Source organism: Globicephala melas, chromosome 5 (genome assembly GCF_963455315.2).
Source record: "Globicephala melas chromosome 5, mGloMel1.2, whole genome shotgun sequence".
In the NCBI taxonomy this organism is placed as follows: Eukaryota; Metazoa; Chordata; class Mammalia; order Artiodactyla; family Delphinidae; genus Globicephala; species Globicephala melas.
The window spans coordinates 33,049,887-33,071,489 of record NC_083318.1 but is presented as its reverse complement, the minus strand read 5'-3'; the positions used below and the strand labels follow the sequence as shown (position 1 = coordinate 33,071,489).

The following is a 21,603-nucleotide window of genomic DNA, read 5'->3' as shown; positions in this document are numbered from 1 at the left end:
TTTTGTTTTACATTTTTTTTCTGCCAGAGAGGCTAAATGTAAACTTTAGGAATATGAACTCTATACAGGTTGCATTTTGACTCAATGGCTAAAGTAATCTTATGCTAATAAGAGTTATATTATCAGCATATAAATAAAAGTAGAATTTTATAAACATAATCAGAATAAAATGTGACTCTCTAGAGTCACAGTAAATCTTAAATCTTAAAGGATTTTCTACACTTCTGTTTCAGGGAAAGGCAAATTTTCTCTTTAAAAGGTTATTTGCTGGCCATAAAGTCTCTGTTACAACTACTACACTCTGCCGTAGTACCAAAGTATCCATAGACAACATGTAAATTAATGAACATGATTTTGTTCTAATAAAACTTTTTGACAGGTAGTGGGCTGGATTTGCCCTTGAGCTATAGATTACCAACATCTACTCTGTGTCTTTAACTAGAGATATAGACAGTTAATTCAACAGAGAAATTGCTTAAAAAGGGTTCAAATATTGTGACATGAGTAATTCTTTCCTTTGTTATTTAAATGAAGATAGGAGATAAACACTCATTTTTTTTTTTTTCTTTTAAGCTCAACAGCATCAATGCTATAGAGATTTTCATAGTGTTTTTTTTGTTTGTTTGGTTTTTTGGTTTTTTTTTTTTCGGTACACGGGCCTCTCACTGTTGTGGCCTCTCCCATTGCGGAGCACAGGCTCCAGACGCGCAGGCTTAGTGGCCATGGCTCACGGGCCCAGCCGCTCCCCAGCATGTGGGATCTTCCCGGACTGGGGCACGAACCCGTGTCCCCTCATCGGCAGGCGGACTCTCAACCACTGCACCACCAGGGAAGCCCTCATAGTGTATTTTTACTTCTGATGTTTATCCATTTATAAATATTTTTAGGAGAGAAAAAGGAGAAAAAACAACAACCAGCAGGAGGAAGTGCTGACTCTAAGCCTATTGATGTATCCCGTCTGGATCTTCGAATTGGTTGTATCATCACTGCCAGAAAACACCCTGATGCAGATTCTTTGTATGTAGAAGAGGTAGATGTTGGAGAAACAGCCTTAAGAACAGTTGTCAGTGGCCTGGTGAATCATGTTCCTCTTGAACAGGTAATCTGTATAGCTAAAATTATTTCTACATATACATTTCACCTTCATTCCCTCTTTCTTAATGTTTTTTCATTTAATTTTTGTATCATACTGCACAACATGAGCCGGTATTGATTAATTCAGTTGATTGGTTTGAATGTAATGAATTCCACCAAAAAGTGCATAAAACTAGCAAAAACTTGCAAAACATCTGTAAATTACGATCAAATTCAGGAACATAGAAAGAAGAAATGATATGGTTTTTTTTCTCAATTTTTAAAAATGTTTTTAGTTTGGTATTTAACAACATTGTTCCATCATGGAATTTTATTCCTTGATTTTTAAAATCATTGTTATATAATTGAGAAAGTACCAATCTAAAATTAAGAAAGCAAGTTTTATTTCTTTATAACTCAAGAAATATTTTCATACCTGAAGACGAAAGAGGAGAGGGGATCATGAAGATTGAACTTGCAATTTTTAATGGTATTCCTTTATTCATTAAAAATTTGATGTTTTGGGGCTTCCCTGGTGGCACAGTGGTTGAGAGTCTGCCTGCCGATGCAGGGGACACGGGTTCATGCCCCAGTCTGGGAAGATCCCACATGTTGCGGAGCGGCTGGGCCCGTGAGCCATGGCCGCTGAGCCTGCGTGTCTGGAGCCTGTGCTCCGCAACAGGAGAGGCCACAACAGTGAGAGGCCTGCGTACCGCAAAAAGAAATTGATGTTTTGTATTTTATTATTTAGATATTTAAATGTATCTATATTTCCAATGACCATGGAACGAATCAAAGACAGTAATAGTTTTCAATTTGCTCTTTCTAGACATCTTCTGTAGTAATTTGCATCATTTACCTATCTCCTCTGCCCCATAGGGCTTGAGATATTGCAAAGACCATAGACTTCAACATTAAAATAGTTCTGCCTCTCAGTCCTTTGCCAACTTTGTTGCTTATTGGCTTTGTGAACTTGCATAAATTCCTACATTTATTCATTCCTATTTCTAGATGCTAATATTTATTGAGCACCTATACTGTGCCAGGAACTATTCTAGGCAAGTGAATTAAAATAGAAAGATAGATAGATAGATAGATAGATAGATAGATAGATAGATAGATAGATAGATAGATTTGCTTAAAAAAACAAAAAGCCCTGCCTTTGTGAAACTTATATCCCTATGAGGGAGTCAGAAAATCATAATATATAGTGTGTTAAATGGTGATAAATATCAGGAGAAAAATGAAGTAGGGAAAGAATCTAGGAAGTATTGAGACTAGGAAGATGTTGTCATTTATATAAAGTGGCCATGGAAGACCAAAGAAAGTGATATTTAAGTAAAGGTCTAAGAAAATGAAGAAAGCAAGTCATTCTGTCTGGTGGGAGAGCATTTTCAGGCAGCCCTGAGTCAGAAGTATTCCTGGGATGTTCAAAGAACAGCAGGAGGCCAGTGTCACTGTAGCAGACTAAATAAGGGGAAATGTCATGGGAGATGAAATCAGAGATGAAGATGCCAAATGATATAGGGTATTAGAGATCATTGTAAAAACGTGGGCTTTTATTCTGAGTGAGATGAAAGCCATTGGAGGATTTTTGAGCTAAGGGGTAATATGCTCTGTGTCACATATTAGTAGTATCATCCGGTTGCTTTGTGGAGGGGAGAAAGATGGAATTAAGGAGATCAGTGAAGAAATTTCTCTTATCTGTGAAAAAAAGATAGACTTGGCACATGTGTGTGCTTTTTCTTTTTAACATCCGTTTTGTATAGGACCAGGGCTCCTTTATAACTACTTATGAAGTTAGGTTCATAAGGAGCCCTGGAGAAAAGAACCAACTGATCTTGAGCCAGCTCAAATTGGAAAAACTCCTCCTCCTTGGGGCTTCAACGTTTTTGTTCTCATAAGTTACAGACTTTTTCTTCTCTTCCAGAAGCTATCATTCACAGCCATAAGCAAAGCTATTTATGTACACATCTGTATCTAACCCAACAAGTCAGTACTAGTAAGCAGTCTATAAGGTAATAGCACTTAGCTCCCCAAAACTGCATACCAAATTTTGTGCATTTGTTTATTTTTCTAAGGTAAAGGTCCACAGCTCTCATCTGATTCTTAACAGATTGCATCTAGCTAACCCTGTTGTTTTTCTTATACATATTTGCTATAACTTTTCTTTTGAAGTTCCCATATATGTGGCATTTTACAGTTATTTGTTTGAAGACAATAAGAATTCATGAAGACCTCCAAAATGGGGGCCTTTTAAATTTGAGCCTTAGGCTAATTTTTTTTAATCATAGAATTTGGTAGTAAATTTGAAGTTTACAGAAATTTTTATGTACTTCTTTAACAAATTATAGAAATAGCCATAATTGTTCATTGTAGTGTGCACAATGCTTGAATTGTTAAATGATCAGTATTTTTTAACTTAGGAAATGAACCTTGCATAGTATTGGAAATGATCAAACATATAGGAGAAAAAATGTGCATTTATTTTAGTGCTAATGATAAGCTAAATACTTATTTACATGTTGTGATTTAATCCTTGTGACAAGTCTTTAATATCATTTCCCTCCTTTTGTGAGGAAACAGGGAGATCAACTTTATACAGCCTCATTGCTAGTACATGGCAGATTAAATTCAAAACCAAATCTGTTTCACTCAGCCATTTCTTTATTTATATTTAAGTGAAATATTATTGCCTCTGCTGTTTGATCTCTAATGCCTATTATTGCCTCTGCTGTTTGATCTCTAATGCATTGTCAATTTGTAGAATTTTTTTTTCATGTTGATGTAAGACTTCTTAACAACATAAAAGATTTTGGACACAGATAAGGATAAAAACAGCCACAAAAATAGGACATTTGATATTTAGCATATTAGGTGTACCTTAATGTATTCTAGATAAGATTATTCTAAATCTCTAGACATCTTTAATCACCAATTTATATTTCACACAGATGCAAAATCGGATGGTGATTTTACTTTGTAACCTGAAACCTGCAAAGATGAGGGGAGTAGTATCTCAGGCAATGGTGATGTGTGCTAGTTCACCAGACAAAGTTGAAATCTTGGCACCTCCTAATGGGTCTGTTCCTGGAGACAGAATTACCTTTGATGCTTTCCCTGGTAAGTATTTGTTAGTCATTATTTAAAATAGTTTGGGAATCATTGTTCTCAAAGCTATGCTTGGAATGTTTAAATTTAAAGTCAATCCTGTAAATGACTTGTAAGACTTTACATTAGATGATCATTATTAGTGATATTATTGAGTTTATTGAGATCGACTCAAGATGGCACAACTGTCTAACTATTCCGTTCCCATGAACACTCAAATTTCATAAAACACCAGAGAGATTTTACCCTAAGTGAAATACTAATTTTGATACCTCCATAGCAGAAGTGTCATAAGAATAGAGAACCAGTTAATGTGCTACAAAATCATTTAAGCTGTAGATTATCTCAGAATGCAACACAGAAAGATGAAGAGATGAAGAGGGAGGGGGAAATGCATAATTCTCCAAGTCGGTCTAGTAATATACTTGCATATGCTTTTACTAGACTTGAGGATTTAGAGGAAAACTCTTAAGTAGAAATTCATATTTATTTTAATAATCTAAGAGGAAAGTTCATTTCATATTGCTACTTTTCTGTAGTAAAATGCTCCTGAGATGGATGAAACTTCATAATGCATGAGAACATTTCTTCAAATAGGTCTTTGAAGCAGTAAAGAAAGGATGCTTGGCAGATGTAGAATAAATATTTCTTTCATAAAAGTTGAAGACCTCATAAGAGGAAAAACAGTTAGAAATTAAAAGACTGTATTTACAGAGGATGTTCATTTGCCTAGAGTAAGGAAAAGCAGAAGTAAATTAGGATAACAAGTAGAATTAGGTTTAAAAGTCAAAATTTATTTGGAGATGTATTTATGAAAACAAATGAGTTTTAATGGAATAGCAAGGCTGATAGGATTATTAGGCCTATTTTTTTAATCCTATGTTAACTGTGTTTGATGATATATTAAGACACGAAGAATTTTAACATTGGAATGATAAGATTTTTAAAAATGGATGAAAGCATGGGTAATTCCCATGAAACTCAGCTCCCAACTCCTAATAAAAAGTATACTAATCTAAAAAACATGGGGTTGTTTAACAAGTATGTGTGACTTTGAATCCATGTGTATGTCTTGAACCTTGGTAGATTGAAGATCATGATGGTCTGTGCTCTGAGAACTTTTTTTGGTAAAGCAGGTTTTGGGAAAATCCCAGTCTCAGTCATTTCTCAAAGCAGCATAATAGCTTTTGGTTCTAGGAGCACACGATCACCACTCTACTTACCAGGGTATCAGAACACTTCGTCAAACCTCATGCTTTTGGGTAGGCCGTCATGTGTATACCTGACAAACCTGAAATTCTATTTCACCAAATTGGAATGGAATGAAAATAGAAGCAAACTTTTTCTTTTAAGATTCAGCACACATTGAAGAAAAAAAACAAAAATCTTGGTTTACCCTTTCAGATTAAAATTTGCCTTCCTTTTTATTTAAATATTTAAGATGAATACATTTTAAGTTTTATTTTTTGATATAAATTGTAGAGTCAGATGTTTAGAACTGGAAGAAATCATCTACTTTAACCCACTATTTTACAAATTTGGAAACTGAGACCCAATAATACTTAAGTTACTTGCTTAAGGTTATACAGAGTTTGTAGAAGGATCAAACAGTAGATGTGCCTGAATCTCTAATACTGTCAGCATTTTTGTTGATTGTTGCTTGCTGTGAATTCATATGGGCTATTTCATTAGAAAAGGCTTATAGTTCTTTTATTTCTATGAGAGCTTTCATTCCCTTATCTTATAGAATTAACAGGTAAATATTTCAGCACTTGAATCAGTTTAGAGTTAACAGATATTTCAGCACTTGAATCAGTTATTATCTGGATGTTACTGTTAACGTATATTGAAATTTTTTTTTTTTAAGTTACTCAGTGATTTAGCATTAGAGATGCTAATAGCCCAGTGTGGATTTCTTGCTTTTACTATATTTTTGAATCTTCCAATCTGTTTGGCTGTTTGTGTGTTTATGTTTACATCATTCCAAAGTCTGATATTTCTTTCATATTCATAGTTTCTCCTTGTGCCTTACCACATGAATATGTAGCTAACATATAAAAAAATTTGTAAAGTGAAAGGGAAAAACCTAACATTAAAGTAGCCTATGAGGTTGTTTGAATTATTCTCTTATAACTTATAAAATGCTTAACCAAGCTGAACAGCATCGAATAATTGATAAACTTGGGGACATGAGGTCTGTTAGTACTTATCCTACTTATGCTTCCACATAGCTTACTGCTTCTGTAGCAGTAAATCTAAAAGGAAATAACAGTTAATACTATGTATGCAACAGAGCATTAGTCTTATTTTTTGTTTGTTTGTTTTCCTTTTCCCAGAGAGAGCCATGATTTATCAGTACTGTATTTTTCAGCATATGTTCTACATTTTAAAGCTTAAGGTGTCTGCTGGTACATTTTGATGTTCACTTGATGTGCTCAGTGTCTAGAGATTTACCTTTTATGTTATGTATATTAAGTGTGGTATAGAAATTGCAACTGGGGCTCAAACCTTTGAATTGCTATTTGGCTTTGAATAACTATTTTCTCCAACTACAAAAGCATCACTTCCATAGAGTTTAGAAGATGCCAAATAATATTTTTATAACTGGCTAAAAACTCTCCCCGCTACTTTTTAAAATCTTAAATGTGTGAAGCCATAAATTTTAGTATTTAAATATGGTAACTGGTCCCTAAAGCATCAAGCAACTGAAAACAATATTACGAGATAAAGGCATTGATATCTTTTTTTTTTTTTTTAAGAATGCACTGGTTTTGGTCTAATAATAAATGAGAATTTGCATTCAGACTTCTAACTTCTAAGATCATGCTTATTTCTGTTGATATTGAGTCTTATTAGTAAATATGAGTTTATGGTTAATCTCAAAGCATGTATGATATGTGAAGGTCTTTAGCTTATGGACCCACTTATTCTTTAAAAATAAATAGGGTTTTTTTTGGTATTGAGTGATTTGAGTTTTTTATATATTTTGGATATCAGCCCCTTATCAGTAAGTTTGCAAACATCTCTCATTCAGTTGGTTGCCTTTTTGTTTTGTTGATGGTTTACTTTGCTGTGCAAAAACTTTTTAGTTTGATGTAGTCCCATTTGTTTGTCTTTGCTTTTGTTGCCCTTGCCTGAGGACAGACATTCAAAAAACTATTGCTAAGACTGACCTCAAAGAGTTTACTGCCTGTGTTTTCTTCTAGGTGTTTTATGGTTTCAGGACTTACATTTAAGTCTTTAATCCATTTTGAGTTTATTATTGTATATAGTGTAAGAAAGTGGTCAAGTTTGATTCTTTTACATGTAGCTGTCCAGTTTTCCCAACACCATTTATAGAAGAGACTGTCTCTTCCCCATTGTATATTCTTGCCTCTTTTGTTATAGATAAATTGATGCTATGAGTGTCAGTTTATTTCTGGGCTCTCAATTCTTTTCTATTCATCTACGTGTCTGTTTTTGTGGCAGTACCATCCTGTTTTGATTACTACAGCTTTGTAATGTAGTTTCAAGTTCGGTGTATTTTCAGGTGTGACCCCTCCTTGTTCTTTCTCAAAATAGCTTTGGCTATTCGAGGTCTTTTGTGTTTCCATACACATTTTAGGATTATTTGTTCTACTTCTATGAAAAATGCTGCAGGTATTTTGACAGAGATTGCATTGAATCCATAGATTGCTTAGGGTAGTATGGACCTTTTAGCAACATTGATTCTTCCAATCCGTGAGCACAGTATAACTTTCCATTTATTTGTGTCATCTTCAGTTTCTTTCCTCAGTGACAAAGAGTTTTCAGAGTCAGGTGTTTCTACTCCTTGGTTAAATTTAGTCCTAGATATTTTATTCTTTTTGATGCAGTTGTAAATGGGGCAAGGATGTAGAGAAAAGGGAACCTTTCTACACTGTTGGTGGGAATGTAAATTGTTGCAGCCACTATGGAAAACAGTATGGAGGTTCCTCAAAAAACTAAAGGTGGAATTACCATATGGTCCAGAAATTTCACTTCTGGTTATTTATCTGAAAAAAATAAAAACACTAACTTGGAAAACACCCCTGTGTTCATTGTAGCAGTATTTACAATAGCCAAGATATGGAAGCAGCCCAAGTGCCCATCGATAAATAAATGGATAAAGAAGATGTGGTGTCTGTGTGTGGTGTGAGTGTGTGCGCACGTGCACGTATGCCCGCACACACATACACAATGGAATATTACTCAACCATTAAAAAGAATGAAATCTTTGTGGACTTTTAGGGTATTATGCTTATTAGTGAAATAAGTCAGAGAAAGACAAATACCATATGATTTCAATTATATGTGGAATCTGAAACCACAGCAAACAAAACAAAACAGAGATTCATAGATACAGAGAACAAACTGATAGCTGCTAGAGGGGAGGAGGGTGGGGGGACGGATGAAATAGGTGAAGGAGATTAAGAGGTACAAACTTCCGGCTATAAAATAAGTAAGTCATGGGGATGTAATGTATACATAGGGAGTACAGTCAATAATATTGTAACAACTTTGTATGGTGACAGACAGTAAATGATCTTATTGCAGTGGTCATTTCATAATGTATAAAAATATGTAATCACTGTGTTGTACACCTGAAACTAATATACTTTTTTTAAATTAAAAAAAAAGCCTGTCTATATTTGATTCTCTTCCTTAAAACCTATTTCAATCAGGCTTCTCTCTCCACTGTTCCACCAGAATTGCTCTGGTCAAGATCACCAATTTACTCCCTGTAGCTAAATCCATGGCTAGTTAGTTCTCAGTCCTTTTCTTAATTAACTTTAACTTGGCTTCTGACACCACACTTGCATGGTGGTCCTCATGCTTCATTGGCTGCTCTGCTTATCTCCTTTGCTGATTTCTTCCTCACCTCCCTGACCTCTTAATTGGAGTACCTTCAGACCTTGATCCTTGACCTCTTTCTTCTCTTTTTCCATGCTTGGCCTCTTTTTCTTTCCATGTTCATTCCTTTGGCTATTTTATTCAGTCACTTGTCCAGCTATCTACGAGATTTCTTCACTAACATGTCCCAGGGGAGAAGAATGTATATACCAGTCTTCTCCCTAGATTTCCCTTTTCCATACATCTTCTTCAGAAAATCCTAGTGGCTGTACCTTCTGAACATATCTAGAGTGATTCTCATCATCTCTACCTCTACCACTTTGGTCCTGACACCAACATCTCTTATCCGGGTAACTGCAAAAGTTTTCTAACTGATCACTTTGCTTTTGCCCTTGCCCTTCTTCCGTCTGTTTTCAGTTATAGCCTACAGAGTGATGTAGGTCAGATATGTTAGTCCTCGGCAAAAAACTATTAAAAAGCTTTCCATTTGACCCAGAATACAGATACAGGTCCTTACAGTGGCCTCTCATTACTTCATTAACCTCATGTACTTCAGCTCCTCCTCAATCACCCTAGTTGAGCCACTGGCTCTTTCTCCAGGTAGCTATACGGCTTGGTCCCTCATCTTATTCATATCTTTCAAATGTCTCCTTACTTGTTTTATTTTTCTCCATAACACTTATCATCAGATATACTGTACATTATATTATCTGCCCACATGGAAATGTAAGCATCATGAAATCAAGATTTTTGTTGTTGTTATTATTCACTACTATATTCCTAGCATCCAGAAAAATGTCAGGCATAGAGTAGGAGGTCAGTAAGTTGGTTAATGAATAAATAGAAAGAAACATACTAGTAAAACATGTTTTAAAGAACTCCCAAAACTTTCCAGTATTTGAAGAACAGACCTGAGGATCCATCTTCATTATTTCCAAGATCATTCCTATCAAATCAACAAACCACTTTTCTCTGTTGATTAGCTCTGTAAAATTAATTGACCCCTATTTGCAAAGTTATACTTTAGTCTTTGCATCACAAAAGGTGATAGTTACAATTATTATAGTTCAAAAACTGAATTAATGAAACAAAATAATTAAGTTGGTGCTAAGCTTTTCATGGTCCTGACAGATATCCCGGAAGCTGATGATTCTGGAATTTATGTTTATAGCTTTTTGTAGTTTTTAAATGCTGAGATGGTAGTCACAGCTTTTTACATCTGTACAGACTCCTTTCTGAACTAGTTCATGTTGCCTATGTGTTTTGTTTAGATTGAGTTATCTTAAAGTAATCTCTGAATGATTAGTTCTCTTACAATACGTGTAACCATTTCCACATGGTGATTATTGGCATGTGTTTAGCAATTACAGAGACTCTACAGTTTTCAGCTTTAAGAACTTTTATTGATCTCATCACTTTGTTTGGATAGCCATGCCAAAAAAAGAAAGGGGGGGGGAAATTAGGAAAATAAGATTTAGAAGAAGGATATAACACAGAGGAATGATGAAAGGCTTCTCTGGAAATAGAGTTCATTTTTTAAAATTGTTTAAGATATTAGGTATGCTTTTTTGTGGGAGGTGATTTAAACTTTCCTTTTAAACTTGCTTTATACCTTACCAAATAGTGTATTATTGAGAAACATGAATAAACTACAAGGTTAACACTCCATCCAAGACTTTTCAGCTCTGATTTATATTCAGTGATCATAATTTGGCAAGTTTTAATTACAGTCTCAAAATTTTAGTTGTCTGAATCATTATTTCGTTTACTGACTCGTTAAAGTCTTACAGCCACATTTGGAATGTTCAGGTATTGAGCCTGATGTGTTAAAAGCAACAATCAAGAGTTGAAGGTTCTTCTCATAGTTTCTAGTTCATTTTTAGTTAAAATCTTTATCCCTTGAAAATTATTACAGTCTTATGTAAGAAGTTTAAAACCTTCAGATCTTGTTCTGCAAGTGCTGGGTGACCTAGGAACCTTTCTGAGCCTCAGCTTTTTCATCTGTCAGAAAGGCTGTTTTTTTTTTTTTTTTGCGGTACGCGGGCCTCTGTTGTGGCCTCTCCCGTTGCGGAGCACAGGCTCCGGACGCGCAGGCTCAGCGGCCATGGCTCACGGGCCTAGCCGCTCTGCAGCATGTGGGATCTTCCCGGACCGGGGCACGAACCTGTGTCCCCGCATCGGCAGGCGGACTCTCAACCACTGCGCCACCAGGGAAGCCCAAGAAAAGATTTTTAATGGTATGTATTTCTTGTGAGTTTTGTGAGGTTTATCTTTTGAAACACTTAGCTACCTGCCTGGTGTTTTAAGCTCTTAGCTATTACTTTTGTGCCTCTATTTCCTCATCTGTAAAGCGGGGGTAATTAATAGTATTTATTTAGTATACTGAGAGGATTAAATGAGTAAATATATGTAAAGCACATAGTGCAGTGACTGGCACATAGTGAGCACTATGTAAGTGTAGTGTTATGTATTATAATGATGATTATTTTCTGTACGTATCAGTGACTTCCTAGATCTGACAAGCTTAAGTTTGTGCTGCACCACAGCTTGTTGTACTTGGGGCTTATGTCTGCATTCAGCAAAAATTTACCCACACAATCTATGGTCTTGATAAGAAGCTTTTACACAAACCTGAGACAATCTGCTTCTTGAATTCATTATCAGTTTGGGAATATCTTTTTTGGGGTTCAAGGTGAGGGGATCCAGAGTTAGTACTCAGGCCCCCCTGAACAGTGTGTCTGGTCTCAGCTTTTACAGAATTCTGGAATGCCCACTTCCCCACATGATCTGTGTATAAACAAAGTACGATTATGCTCTTAGACTAACCAATGGTTTGGTGAAAAATAAACCAGAAATTTTATAGATACTTTATATATTGGAATTTTTTCTATTCTGTTTATTAGTTTCTCTGTTGTCCAATCAAATAATCAGATGCTCTTAAAGGAGTAAGAAAAATCCTTATCTTTTATACTAGACAGTCTCTTCACTTTTAGTTTCACTGCCTGTTCTTCTACTGTAGATACATTATTCAATTAGCTATTCTGTCATCTCTGAAAAGCTACATATCAGAGGACAGTTTTCTATATTTTTGCCAGTTTCAGGGAGCTAATTAGTTGCTGAAGACCTAATAAAAAGATCTAGAAAGTTATATTTCTATTATTACTTAGTTATACTTAAGCAGTATTTTTGTTGTTTCCTCCAGGGAAATCATTTTCCGTTTGAAACTAACACTTAAGGGATTTGTTACTTCTCTTCATTGTTTCTTAAACTGATTCTTCATTTCAAAAGTTATTGAACATCTTCAGCTACTAAAATCATGTTACATTCAACTTTACTCTCTTCTTCCTCATCATCCATTAAATAGAGGGATCGCTTGGTATATTGGTAGTTTTTAAGCCTAGACCAGATACCTTCTACAATGTGTTTGTCTCTTCTTGATTGTGAACTTTATAGTGTGAGTTACGGTAAAGAGAGGGGATAGGATATTATCCACGTGTAAAAGTGTTGTTTGTTTCTTTTCAGAGGATAATTTATTAGGAGGCAAGGTGCTGTACTAACAGAGTAAGGGTTTTGGTGTCAAATCTCACTCTTCTTGTTGCTTGTGTGACTTTGAGCAGCTTATCTTCTCTGAGCCCCAGTTTCTTTATATTTAAAACTAGAGTCAGTGTGTTTCTGTGAATTGCATGCAGCAACATATATTCCTGGTGGTTAGAAAATGCTAGTCCTGTCTCCTTCTTCTTCCTTTCTCTTTCCATCTCACCAAGTGGAATGGGCAGCAGATGAAACCCAGAGTAGTTATTATATTTAGCTAGATAACCCCAACATTTAAGCCATTCTCCAGTATTGTAAGAAATCTTTAAGTACTATAGCAGCGATCTAGTCATTTATTTTTTATGTTGAAACAAATAGTAAAGCATAAGCTGCTTCTGCCATGTGTAAAATTATAACACATCAAATTATGCTCTCATCTGTTCAAAATCTTTCTTTATATGTAATGATAAAATGAATATCTTGTATTTTCATTCTAATCATTTGTATTTTCATTCTAATCATTTCATTCTAATCTAATTAGAATGAATCATTCCAATTCATTGAGCTATATTACCTGGAAAACTGTTTATTGTAAGAGTAAAAAATAATATCTTTAACATTTGTAAGGAAATGATAAAATATTTTACCAATCAAGAATATAAATTGCCGACATCGTAAAAATAAAATAAGTGTTAAAAGTAAACGTTTGGGGGCTTCCCTGGTGGCACAGTGGTTGAGAATCTGCCTGCTAATGCAAGGGACACGGGTTCGAGCCCTGGTCTAGGAGGATCCCACATGCCGCGGAGCAACTAGGCCCGTGAGCCACAACTACTGAGCCTGCGCGTCTGGAGCCTGTGCTCCGCAACAAGAGAGGCCGCGATAGTGAGAGGCCCGCGCACCGCAATGAAGAGTGGCCCCCACTTGCCACAACTAGAGAAAGCCCTCGCACAGAAACGAAGACCCAACACAGCAAAAATAAATAAATAAAATTTTTTAAAAAAGTAAACGTTTAAATCCTGATCCGATCTAAAGATCAGAAATTGTATCCAAGACAATTCACTAGAAATCTCTATGGACAGTTTATTAATATGTTAGCTATGTATTTTTTTTCCTCCCCCAACAGGAGAGCCTGACAAGGAGCTGAATCCTAAGAAGAAGATTTGGGAGCAGATCCAGCCTGATCTTTACACTAATGATGAGTGTGTGGCTACATACAAAGGAGCTCGCTTTGAGGTGAAAGGGAAGGGAGTCTGTAGGGCTCAAACTATGGCCAACAGTGGAATAAAATAAAATAAAACACTTCAGTTACTGAAATACATTAGAGAAAACTTAACAATAAAAAGAAATATATTTGTCACTTGTACCTAAAATATAACTGGCTCGTTTTTGTGTTATTTCTCTTCTAGACTTGAGTAGTCTTTTACCTGGCATATATTGTTTTCAGTTAATTAGAGAAACACTACATTTTTACCTATGGTTTTTGATCCTTTATGATACAGGGAGGAATTTGCCTGTGTTTCATGATGATTTATTTTTTAGTGAGGATGTTGGCTAGCACATTGCTTTTTCTTTATACATTTAGGTAACTTGAACTAGATTAACATTTAGTTTCTTTGTAGGCACATGTTGCATGCAATTTGAAACCCTTGTATTTTTAGTATCTGTATTATAAACGCCCTCTCCTCTTTAAAAAGAAAAGTTAGAATTTTTGTCAGGCTTATTAACTAATCTATATTGTAATGGTATTGAAAATGACCAACTTGATTCTAGAGAGCCGAACAATGTGAAAGCTAGGAGACATGGCATTTGAAAATTATTGCTGTTGCTTGCCAAAGTAACCCCGACTTACATACTTAAGGTGACTTTTTTAAAAGACTGAAACTTCCAACTCTGTAGTGAACTTATTCTTTCCAATTTAACAAAATAATTAGTAATAAATTTTGACTAATTCTAAAGAATAAACACATTGCAAAGTGTTACCAATGTAGTTCCCAATAAATTGACTGTAAACACAGTCCACTTTTTTATTCCAGGTGACTTCAAAGATTCTTTGGATACCTAATAAAAGATTATTTATAGCTTTTATCTTTAGAAGAGCATTTAAGATTGATATCTTTTATTTTTTCATGTACTATCATACTGTCAATATATTAAAAGAAATTGTAGCCAAAAATTTAACATACATATGTATAAAGTTGTCAAATGCGTATTTTCACTCATCTTACAGATATTGTAGGAACAATGAAAATTAACTTAGGCACTATGAGCTTCAGATTCACCAGCCTTGAGATGATGACTGAGATACCAAAAAAGAAATGCATCTATGGAGGTAGGAATATCTATTCTAAAAGAAAAATGACACATACCAATATTCTAGCACTGTTGCTGTTTATAGCCTACAATAAGAAGGAGAGGCAAAACAAAAAATTTTAAAACAACCCTACATGCTAAGTTATAAAAAGTATCATTTATTTAAGTCCGTGGAGTTCTCTGGTAGGCCAAGATGTGGTATCATCATAGAAATTTTATCTGCTTTATGAAAAACTGAATATTAACAGAGCATCATTAATATCTATCTGTTGATAACTAAACACAAATGACTTTCCAAAGTTTTGTACTTGAGATATGTTATTCTTTCGGGAATAAAGACTTTTTGTGAGTCTGTATTTTCTGATTTTGCCCAATTATATTACATTTCTATAAATAATTCTAATATAATTTAAAGAATGTTTCAACTATTTAGATAGTTGAACTATTTATTCCCAGTTTTTCAAGTTACATAAAAGCATTACTCAATCAAGTTATCCACTTAGCCCCATTCAGTCGTTATTTTTACAGAAAACTTAATTCTGTTTTACTTGTATTGCTGGGTTGAGAGAACTGTTACAGAATCAACAAAAAATGATGACATTGTTAGTGAACTGGACATAATCCTGACTTCTGACTGGTATTCAGCCCGTTAAGAATTTCAACAGTAGGAGATGGTGTTAGGTCACAGACTAAACAGCTAGTGCCTCTTGACATCTATTTATGTATTGCGAAGTAAACCAGAAAAAAAAGCTGACCTTCCCCCAAGATAATTTCTTGTGCAGTGTTGACCCACTATCTTATAGTGACTATTGGTAGTACTAACTTTTCTTATATATAGAAATTCCATGTGTATTATTCTTATGAGATGAATCATTTTCAGGACATGTTAATTTTAATATATAATTGGAAATTTTTTTTGCCTTCTATGAAGAACATGAAGTATTCTACGAGTACAAGAATATTAACTGCCCACCAAACAGATAATTTGTTGTTGCTTTTTAAAAAATATGTAAATTCTCATTTGCACTATTTACAAAATATTCAGAGTAACTCACTGAAGTTTAATGAGCACGTCAGCAAGACGGAGGGTGTGTATAGGGCCTCAGAGAATGTTAGTTTAATGAGGTTCCAAAATCTGGGTCTTTGCAGGTCCAAAAACCTGCATTTGTACATGACTATCGTAGATGCTAAGTAGTCTGTAGAGCTTAGTAGTATTGGTTTTGAATCCAGGTTACCTAGTTTTGATTCCATCTGTACAACTTAAATGCCTGTGTGATCTTGGGCAACTGTTTAGCCTCCATATACTTTACTTTCCTCATCTGTAAGATGGATATAATAATAGTACTTACCTCATTGAGTTGTGAGGGTATATATTATGTTACACATAATAGAGGTATACAATGTTAATATCAGTTTATGATAAGAATGTTCCTTTCCTGAAACTAGTGATCCTATCTCTCTGTCCCCTTTCATGGTATCACATTTCCTGACAAGTTGAATTTTTGTTAAGAAGATCACTTGGTATATATGAAATGAACTGAGTTTCTTAAGGAATATTTCACACAGACCCTGTCTTTCAACAGACCTGACCCGCTATACCAGATGTAGTATCTCTCCCCTCGCTAGAGATGTTTTTTACTGAAACTTTCTCTTCCCTCCCTGCACTCCCACTGAAATCCATGTTTTAGATATTTAGATGCTAGTCAGTCCTGTTCATTGATGCCCTTTCACTGGTTTAATATTATTGATAAAGTTTCAAATAGTATTGCAATTTTCTTAGACTAGAAAGACAATACTTCTAACTATTGTGTGTTAATGTAACAAATAAAAGCAATTGTATTTTTAAGTTCTTGGCAGGTGGAGGATCACCTCACTATTGCCTATGACAAGGACATTAAAGGGGCATGAGTATACTTACTCAATTTTCTAGGAAAATTATATGTTGTACCTTTAAAAATATAAAAATATCAGACACAGACCTACTAGAGAATGGACATGAAGATATGGGGAGGGGGAAGGGTAAGCTGTGACAAAGTGAGAGAGTGGCATGGACATATATACACTACCACACGTAAAATAGATAGCTATTGGGAAGCAGCCGCATAGCATAGGGAGATCAGCTCGGTGCTTTATGACCACCTAGAGGGGTGGGATAGGGAGGGTGGGAGGGAGGGAGACACGAGGGAAGAGATATGGGAACATACGTATATGTGTAACTGATTCACTTTGTTATAAAGCAGAAACTAACACACCATTGTAAAGCAATTATACTCCAATAAAGATGTTAAAAAATATATATATATAAAAATATCAAAGAGTACAGTGTTAGCTTTGTACTTTGGCTACATAAATTGTGACACAGTCCTGGTTCTAAGTGCTGTGCAATGGTGTGTAGACTAAAACTTTATCGCCAAGATACAAAATAAAATCTAGTGAAGCAAATTAATGTAACACACCTAAAAATAATGTTGCAAATTGCTGTCTTGTGGAGAGAGCTTTGCCTTCCAAGTGAGGGGGATATATTAATAATATCTGTCTCATGTCATGGATTTTATTGTAGAATTATTAGTAAGATATTTAATGCTTTATAGCTAGCTAAGTAGTTTCAACACATCTTGTCAATTTAACTCCCTAGAGGTAAGCCAGCTATTTTACCCCAAAGAATCAACAGGAAATTTACATAAATGCTGGTGCTAAGGTATAACTAGCTGAAACCTAGATTTTACTAATACTCTGCTTTTCTCTGTTACAGTATGCTTTCTCAGATAGTCATGTGGTTTCTTTTATTTGAATGAGAAGTTTAACTTCTCTTTTGTCTAAACTGTAGGGAAAGATAATAAGTTAAAAAAACCTAAACTTCAGTAGTTCATGTAGGAGATTAAGGCAGCTCCTTTAGTGGAGTATTTAAGCGATTTTAAAGGGAGAGGAGGTCATTAAACCCTCCTTTGGAGTGGTTACAAAGAGAATTTATCAAGTTTTTTTCTTTTTGCTGAGGAAATTCTTAGGAAGAATCACTTGGCAAAACTAGGCTGCCGCTGCTGGCAGCTGTTGCCTTTCTAAAGAACCATGTATGTGCCTTGATTCTTTGAGTACACTCTTGTCGAGGGCACTGATCCTGTAATGACAGTCTATCCCAGAAGTCTACTTATGAAGGATGTCACTAAGTTCTAGATAGGTAAATAGATGGATAGATAGGTAGAAAAAGTTTGTGTTTAAACCAGGAACACCTCTATAGTTGTACACATTTGCAGTGCTTTTTCGGTGACAACCCAAAGTTTTACAATAATAATGAAAAGAAAGATAGTTGCTAATGGCTAATATACCTCTGTACAAAACTGGATCTTCTTCAGATACCAAATTTTTGGAATGGAAAAGAATTAGTAATTTATATATACATTGTTGCTCATCGTACTTCTATGGTTACGGTTCTGACTTTGGATGAGTTTTGGCAGAGATAATTCATAGGAGTATAACTGTAAAAAAAATTAGAGAAAGGACCCAGAACAATGAAATAATTGTTAGTTTGAAAGTGAGCCATCTGGAATTTCAGAGTATGAATTAATTATTGTATATTATATTTTTTCACCCTTATGTATTCCCTTGTTTGATTTTTTCCCTTCCCCTTCGTTACTCCCACCCCCTTCCTAACATACCCTATTCCCAGTTCTCTGGATTTTTGAGTAAAATATGCGTGTAAGTGTTATTTTATGTCTTCATCAGCATCATTTCCTATCTGGCAGGCTATTGTCCTTAGCAACAGCAGCAGAAACAAACCTGGGGCTCGATAATTGCAAGAAAAAAGAATAATCCTTTTAAATGAAAAGGCTAACTACCCTTCTTGACTATCCTATTGCTACATAATGCATATAGAATTGTTCAAATAGCAGTTATTAATGTCTGCTCATTTCTTCAGTGGCATTCACGTGACGAGCCTTCACATCAAGGCTGCTCTGACAAAGTTTTACATTTGTTTTTGTAAATGGCCTCGTTAGAATATCATACATCCCAGTAGAGAAATGCTTTCAATGTATGCATCCACTTAACTAAGATATTTGGCTGATACTTGTTAATTTAAAACCCCACTCAGCTTTTCACACCTGGGGAATTTGGAAAGAACAGTGCAGGAGTCATCCAAAATCAACACCACAGTTTGATTTCTCTTTGAAAAAGATTAATGAAAAATGTAAATTGAAAGTCACTTTTAATAAGTTTAGCAAAAGAGAATGATTTTGGTAGAAATAACTTTTTCCATAACTTTCAGTTTTCATGTGAAAGGATAACATTTTCTCTTAAAGCATATGAATTGACAATAAAAACTTCTGATGCTTGTGAAAAGAAACTTATTTTTTAAATGAAGTTTGAGTGAGAATATGGGAAATAGCAATGCCACTTAAAAATAGCCTTTTGTAAAAGAATTGTGATATGCTTGAAAATCAGTAGAAGAGAAGACCTAAGCAAATTCTTACTTAAAAAGGCAGAGTGTATATAAACATAACTACAAAAAGAAAGTCTGAAATTGCTGATTGAGGTAATGTTATCTAGATGAACCAACCTAGTAAGGGTCAGAACTAGTTAGTATTAGAGATGAATCACTAATTTCCCAGGATAGTATGTACTAATGAGGCTCCAACCCCAGCTGCACAAAAGTATCATGTATACGGTCTTCCAATCATCTAAAATGTTCAAAGTGTTTTCAAATACAAAGTTTAGTAGAGATTTTTGTATTCCAGGTGAGAATAGCATACAGAAGGGCACCTGGAGGGATGTGAGGAAAGAGTGCAAATTATAGGGTCTAATAGGAAAGGTGGCAGGATGCCAAAGATGAACTTTCTGGACATCATTTATTTTACCTAGAGCTAATTCTGATCACATGGTTGTTTTGTTGCAAGTTGTAATTATCTCTAGTAATGGTGAGTTTATTCAATTTGATATACATGTGATGTCATCGAGAAAAAGCTGAACAACCAGCTTCAGGTAGATGTTCGCTTCATTGCCTCGCTATTCTTATGGTTTAACTACCCCATTACCAACTAACAAATTATTTCCCTACATCCACTATGCTGATTATTATGAGGAGCTAGAATTGCTATTGCATAGTGGTTCATGGAAGACCACGTCTGGAATTAATGCCTCTGGGGTACTACACTAGAATGCAGAGTGTATTAGGAAAACGCACTAACTAGAAAGATGGGGGAAGATAAGAGAAAAGAAAACAATGGTGAGGAATGGACCTTCTAATATTTGTATATTAAGTAAAAGAGATAATGATAAACTACCAGGAATGCTCAATGTAAATGATAAGAAGGGACTTCTGAAACATAAGGGTCGATCTGTAAGGGGAAATAATTAACTCTCTTAGCAAATCTAGTAATAAGGAGAAAGGAAAAACATTCCCAAGACTTCTTCCATAGGGAAGATGGGGTAAGGAGAAAAGGATAGGGAGGAAATTAAAGTGTTCTAAAGGTCTTATTTAAATAGTTGAGGGGGTAATGCAATGGGGAAAGAGTTCTACTTTGTTATCAAACAATGGTAGAGAAGTATGTACTTCATTCTGAGGGACAAGGAAATAATTCTTAATGGGTATTAGAGTAGAATGTCCAAATTATCAAGAAGAAAAACTGAATAGCAGCTTTATCAAATTGGCAAAACTAAGGAAAAGAAAAATGTAAGAAATACAGTAGTATAAAAAATAATAAACATAAGATGGAGAAACATCCTGTATGCTTGCATGGGAGGATTTTAATATTACAAAATGTCCTTTGTCATAAATTCAAAAGAATTTTCTTTTGAAATTAGACAAAATTAGATCTGAAATAATGTATATAAATGAATGACTAGGAGTAGCCAGAAAATACGTTGAGAAAGGAAGACCAAGGGAAGCTTCCTGTTCTAGATATCAAGGAAGGATATAGAACCATTCAAATTAAATCATTATGGTATTGATAGTGATATAAATCAAATAGATAATGGAAAAGAATTAAGAATCCATAATAGATCCAGAAATAAAGAAGATATATATTTATATACCTATCTACCTATCTCAGTAGGAAAGTTATTAATTATTTAATAAATAGAATAGATATAATTGGTTGCCCATCTAAAAAGAAATGAAACTAAATCCCAATTTTGTACATAAAAATATATAACTGTAAGGAAATTCACATTTATTTTGGCAAAAGTTACCATAACCAAAACTGAAGGACAAATAACAGAATTGAAAACAATTTGCAACCTGAAAGGCAGAGAACTAATATTTGTAATGTATGTAGAGCTCTTCAGATTTAGCAAGCAGGAAGTGTTAAAGAAAAAATACTCAGTGACACTTGTTAAAGATGATAAGGCAGACTTTATTCAGGACCATTAGGATAGGTAGAGGGACCACTCAAATGGGAATTTACTGTGAGAGAGAAGGATTGGGTTCAACTCTGAATACAGCATGGGCAAGTGAGAATTTATAGCCAAGGAGCAGGGTGGGGATCATTGGATGGAAAATTACCAAGAGGGAACTACAAGGAAGGGTCAGAGGGAGTCTGGGTAAACCCGCCTACAGGATCTTTGCTGGAGAGAGGCCAGGGTGGTTAGACAAGGAACCTGATCAGATATTGAAGGTAAAGGGTTCTGGTAAACTGACTTAGCAGGGTTCTTGCCAAAACTAAATTAAGCACAGATGGGCCTAGGAGAAGGTTCAGGAGCCTGACTAAAGTTTTTGACAAGCAAAGAAACTTT

At 34.9% G+C, this 21,603-nt stretch overlaps 1 protein-coding gene across 1 annotated transcript in view; it reads left to right on the top strand.

Moving 5' to 3' along the window:
- The window catches only part of AIMP1 (aminoacyl tRNA synthetase complex interacting multifunctional protein 1), a 40,597-nt gene extending 25,364 nt beyond the window's left edge, over nt 1-15,233 (top strand). Inside the window, exons 5-7 of the mRNA XM_030864120.3 lie at nt 888-1,099; nt 4,029-4,197; nt 13,691-15,233. Coding sequence (XP_030719980.1) covers nt 888-1,099; nt 4,029-4,197; nt 13,691-13,857 — 548 coding nt within the window. The 3' untranslated portion in view covers nt 13,858-15,233. The remainder of the gene's footprint in view (nt 1-887; nt 1,100-4,028; nt 4,198-13,690) is intronic.
- Nucleotides 15,234-21,603: the final 6,370 nt, after the last annotated feature.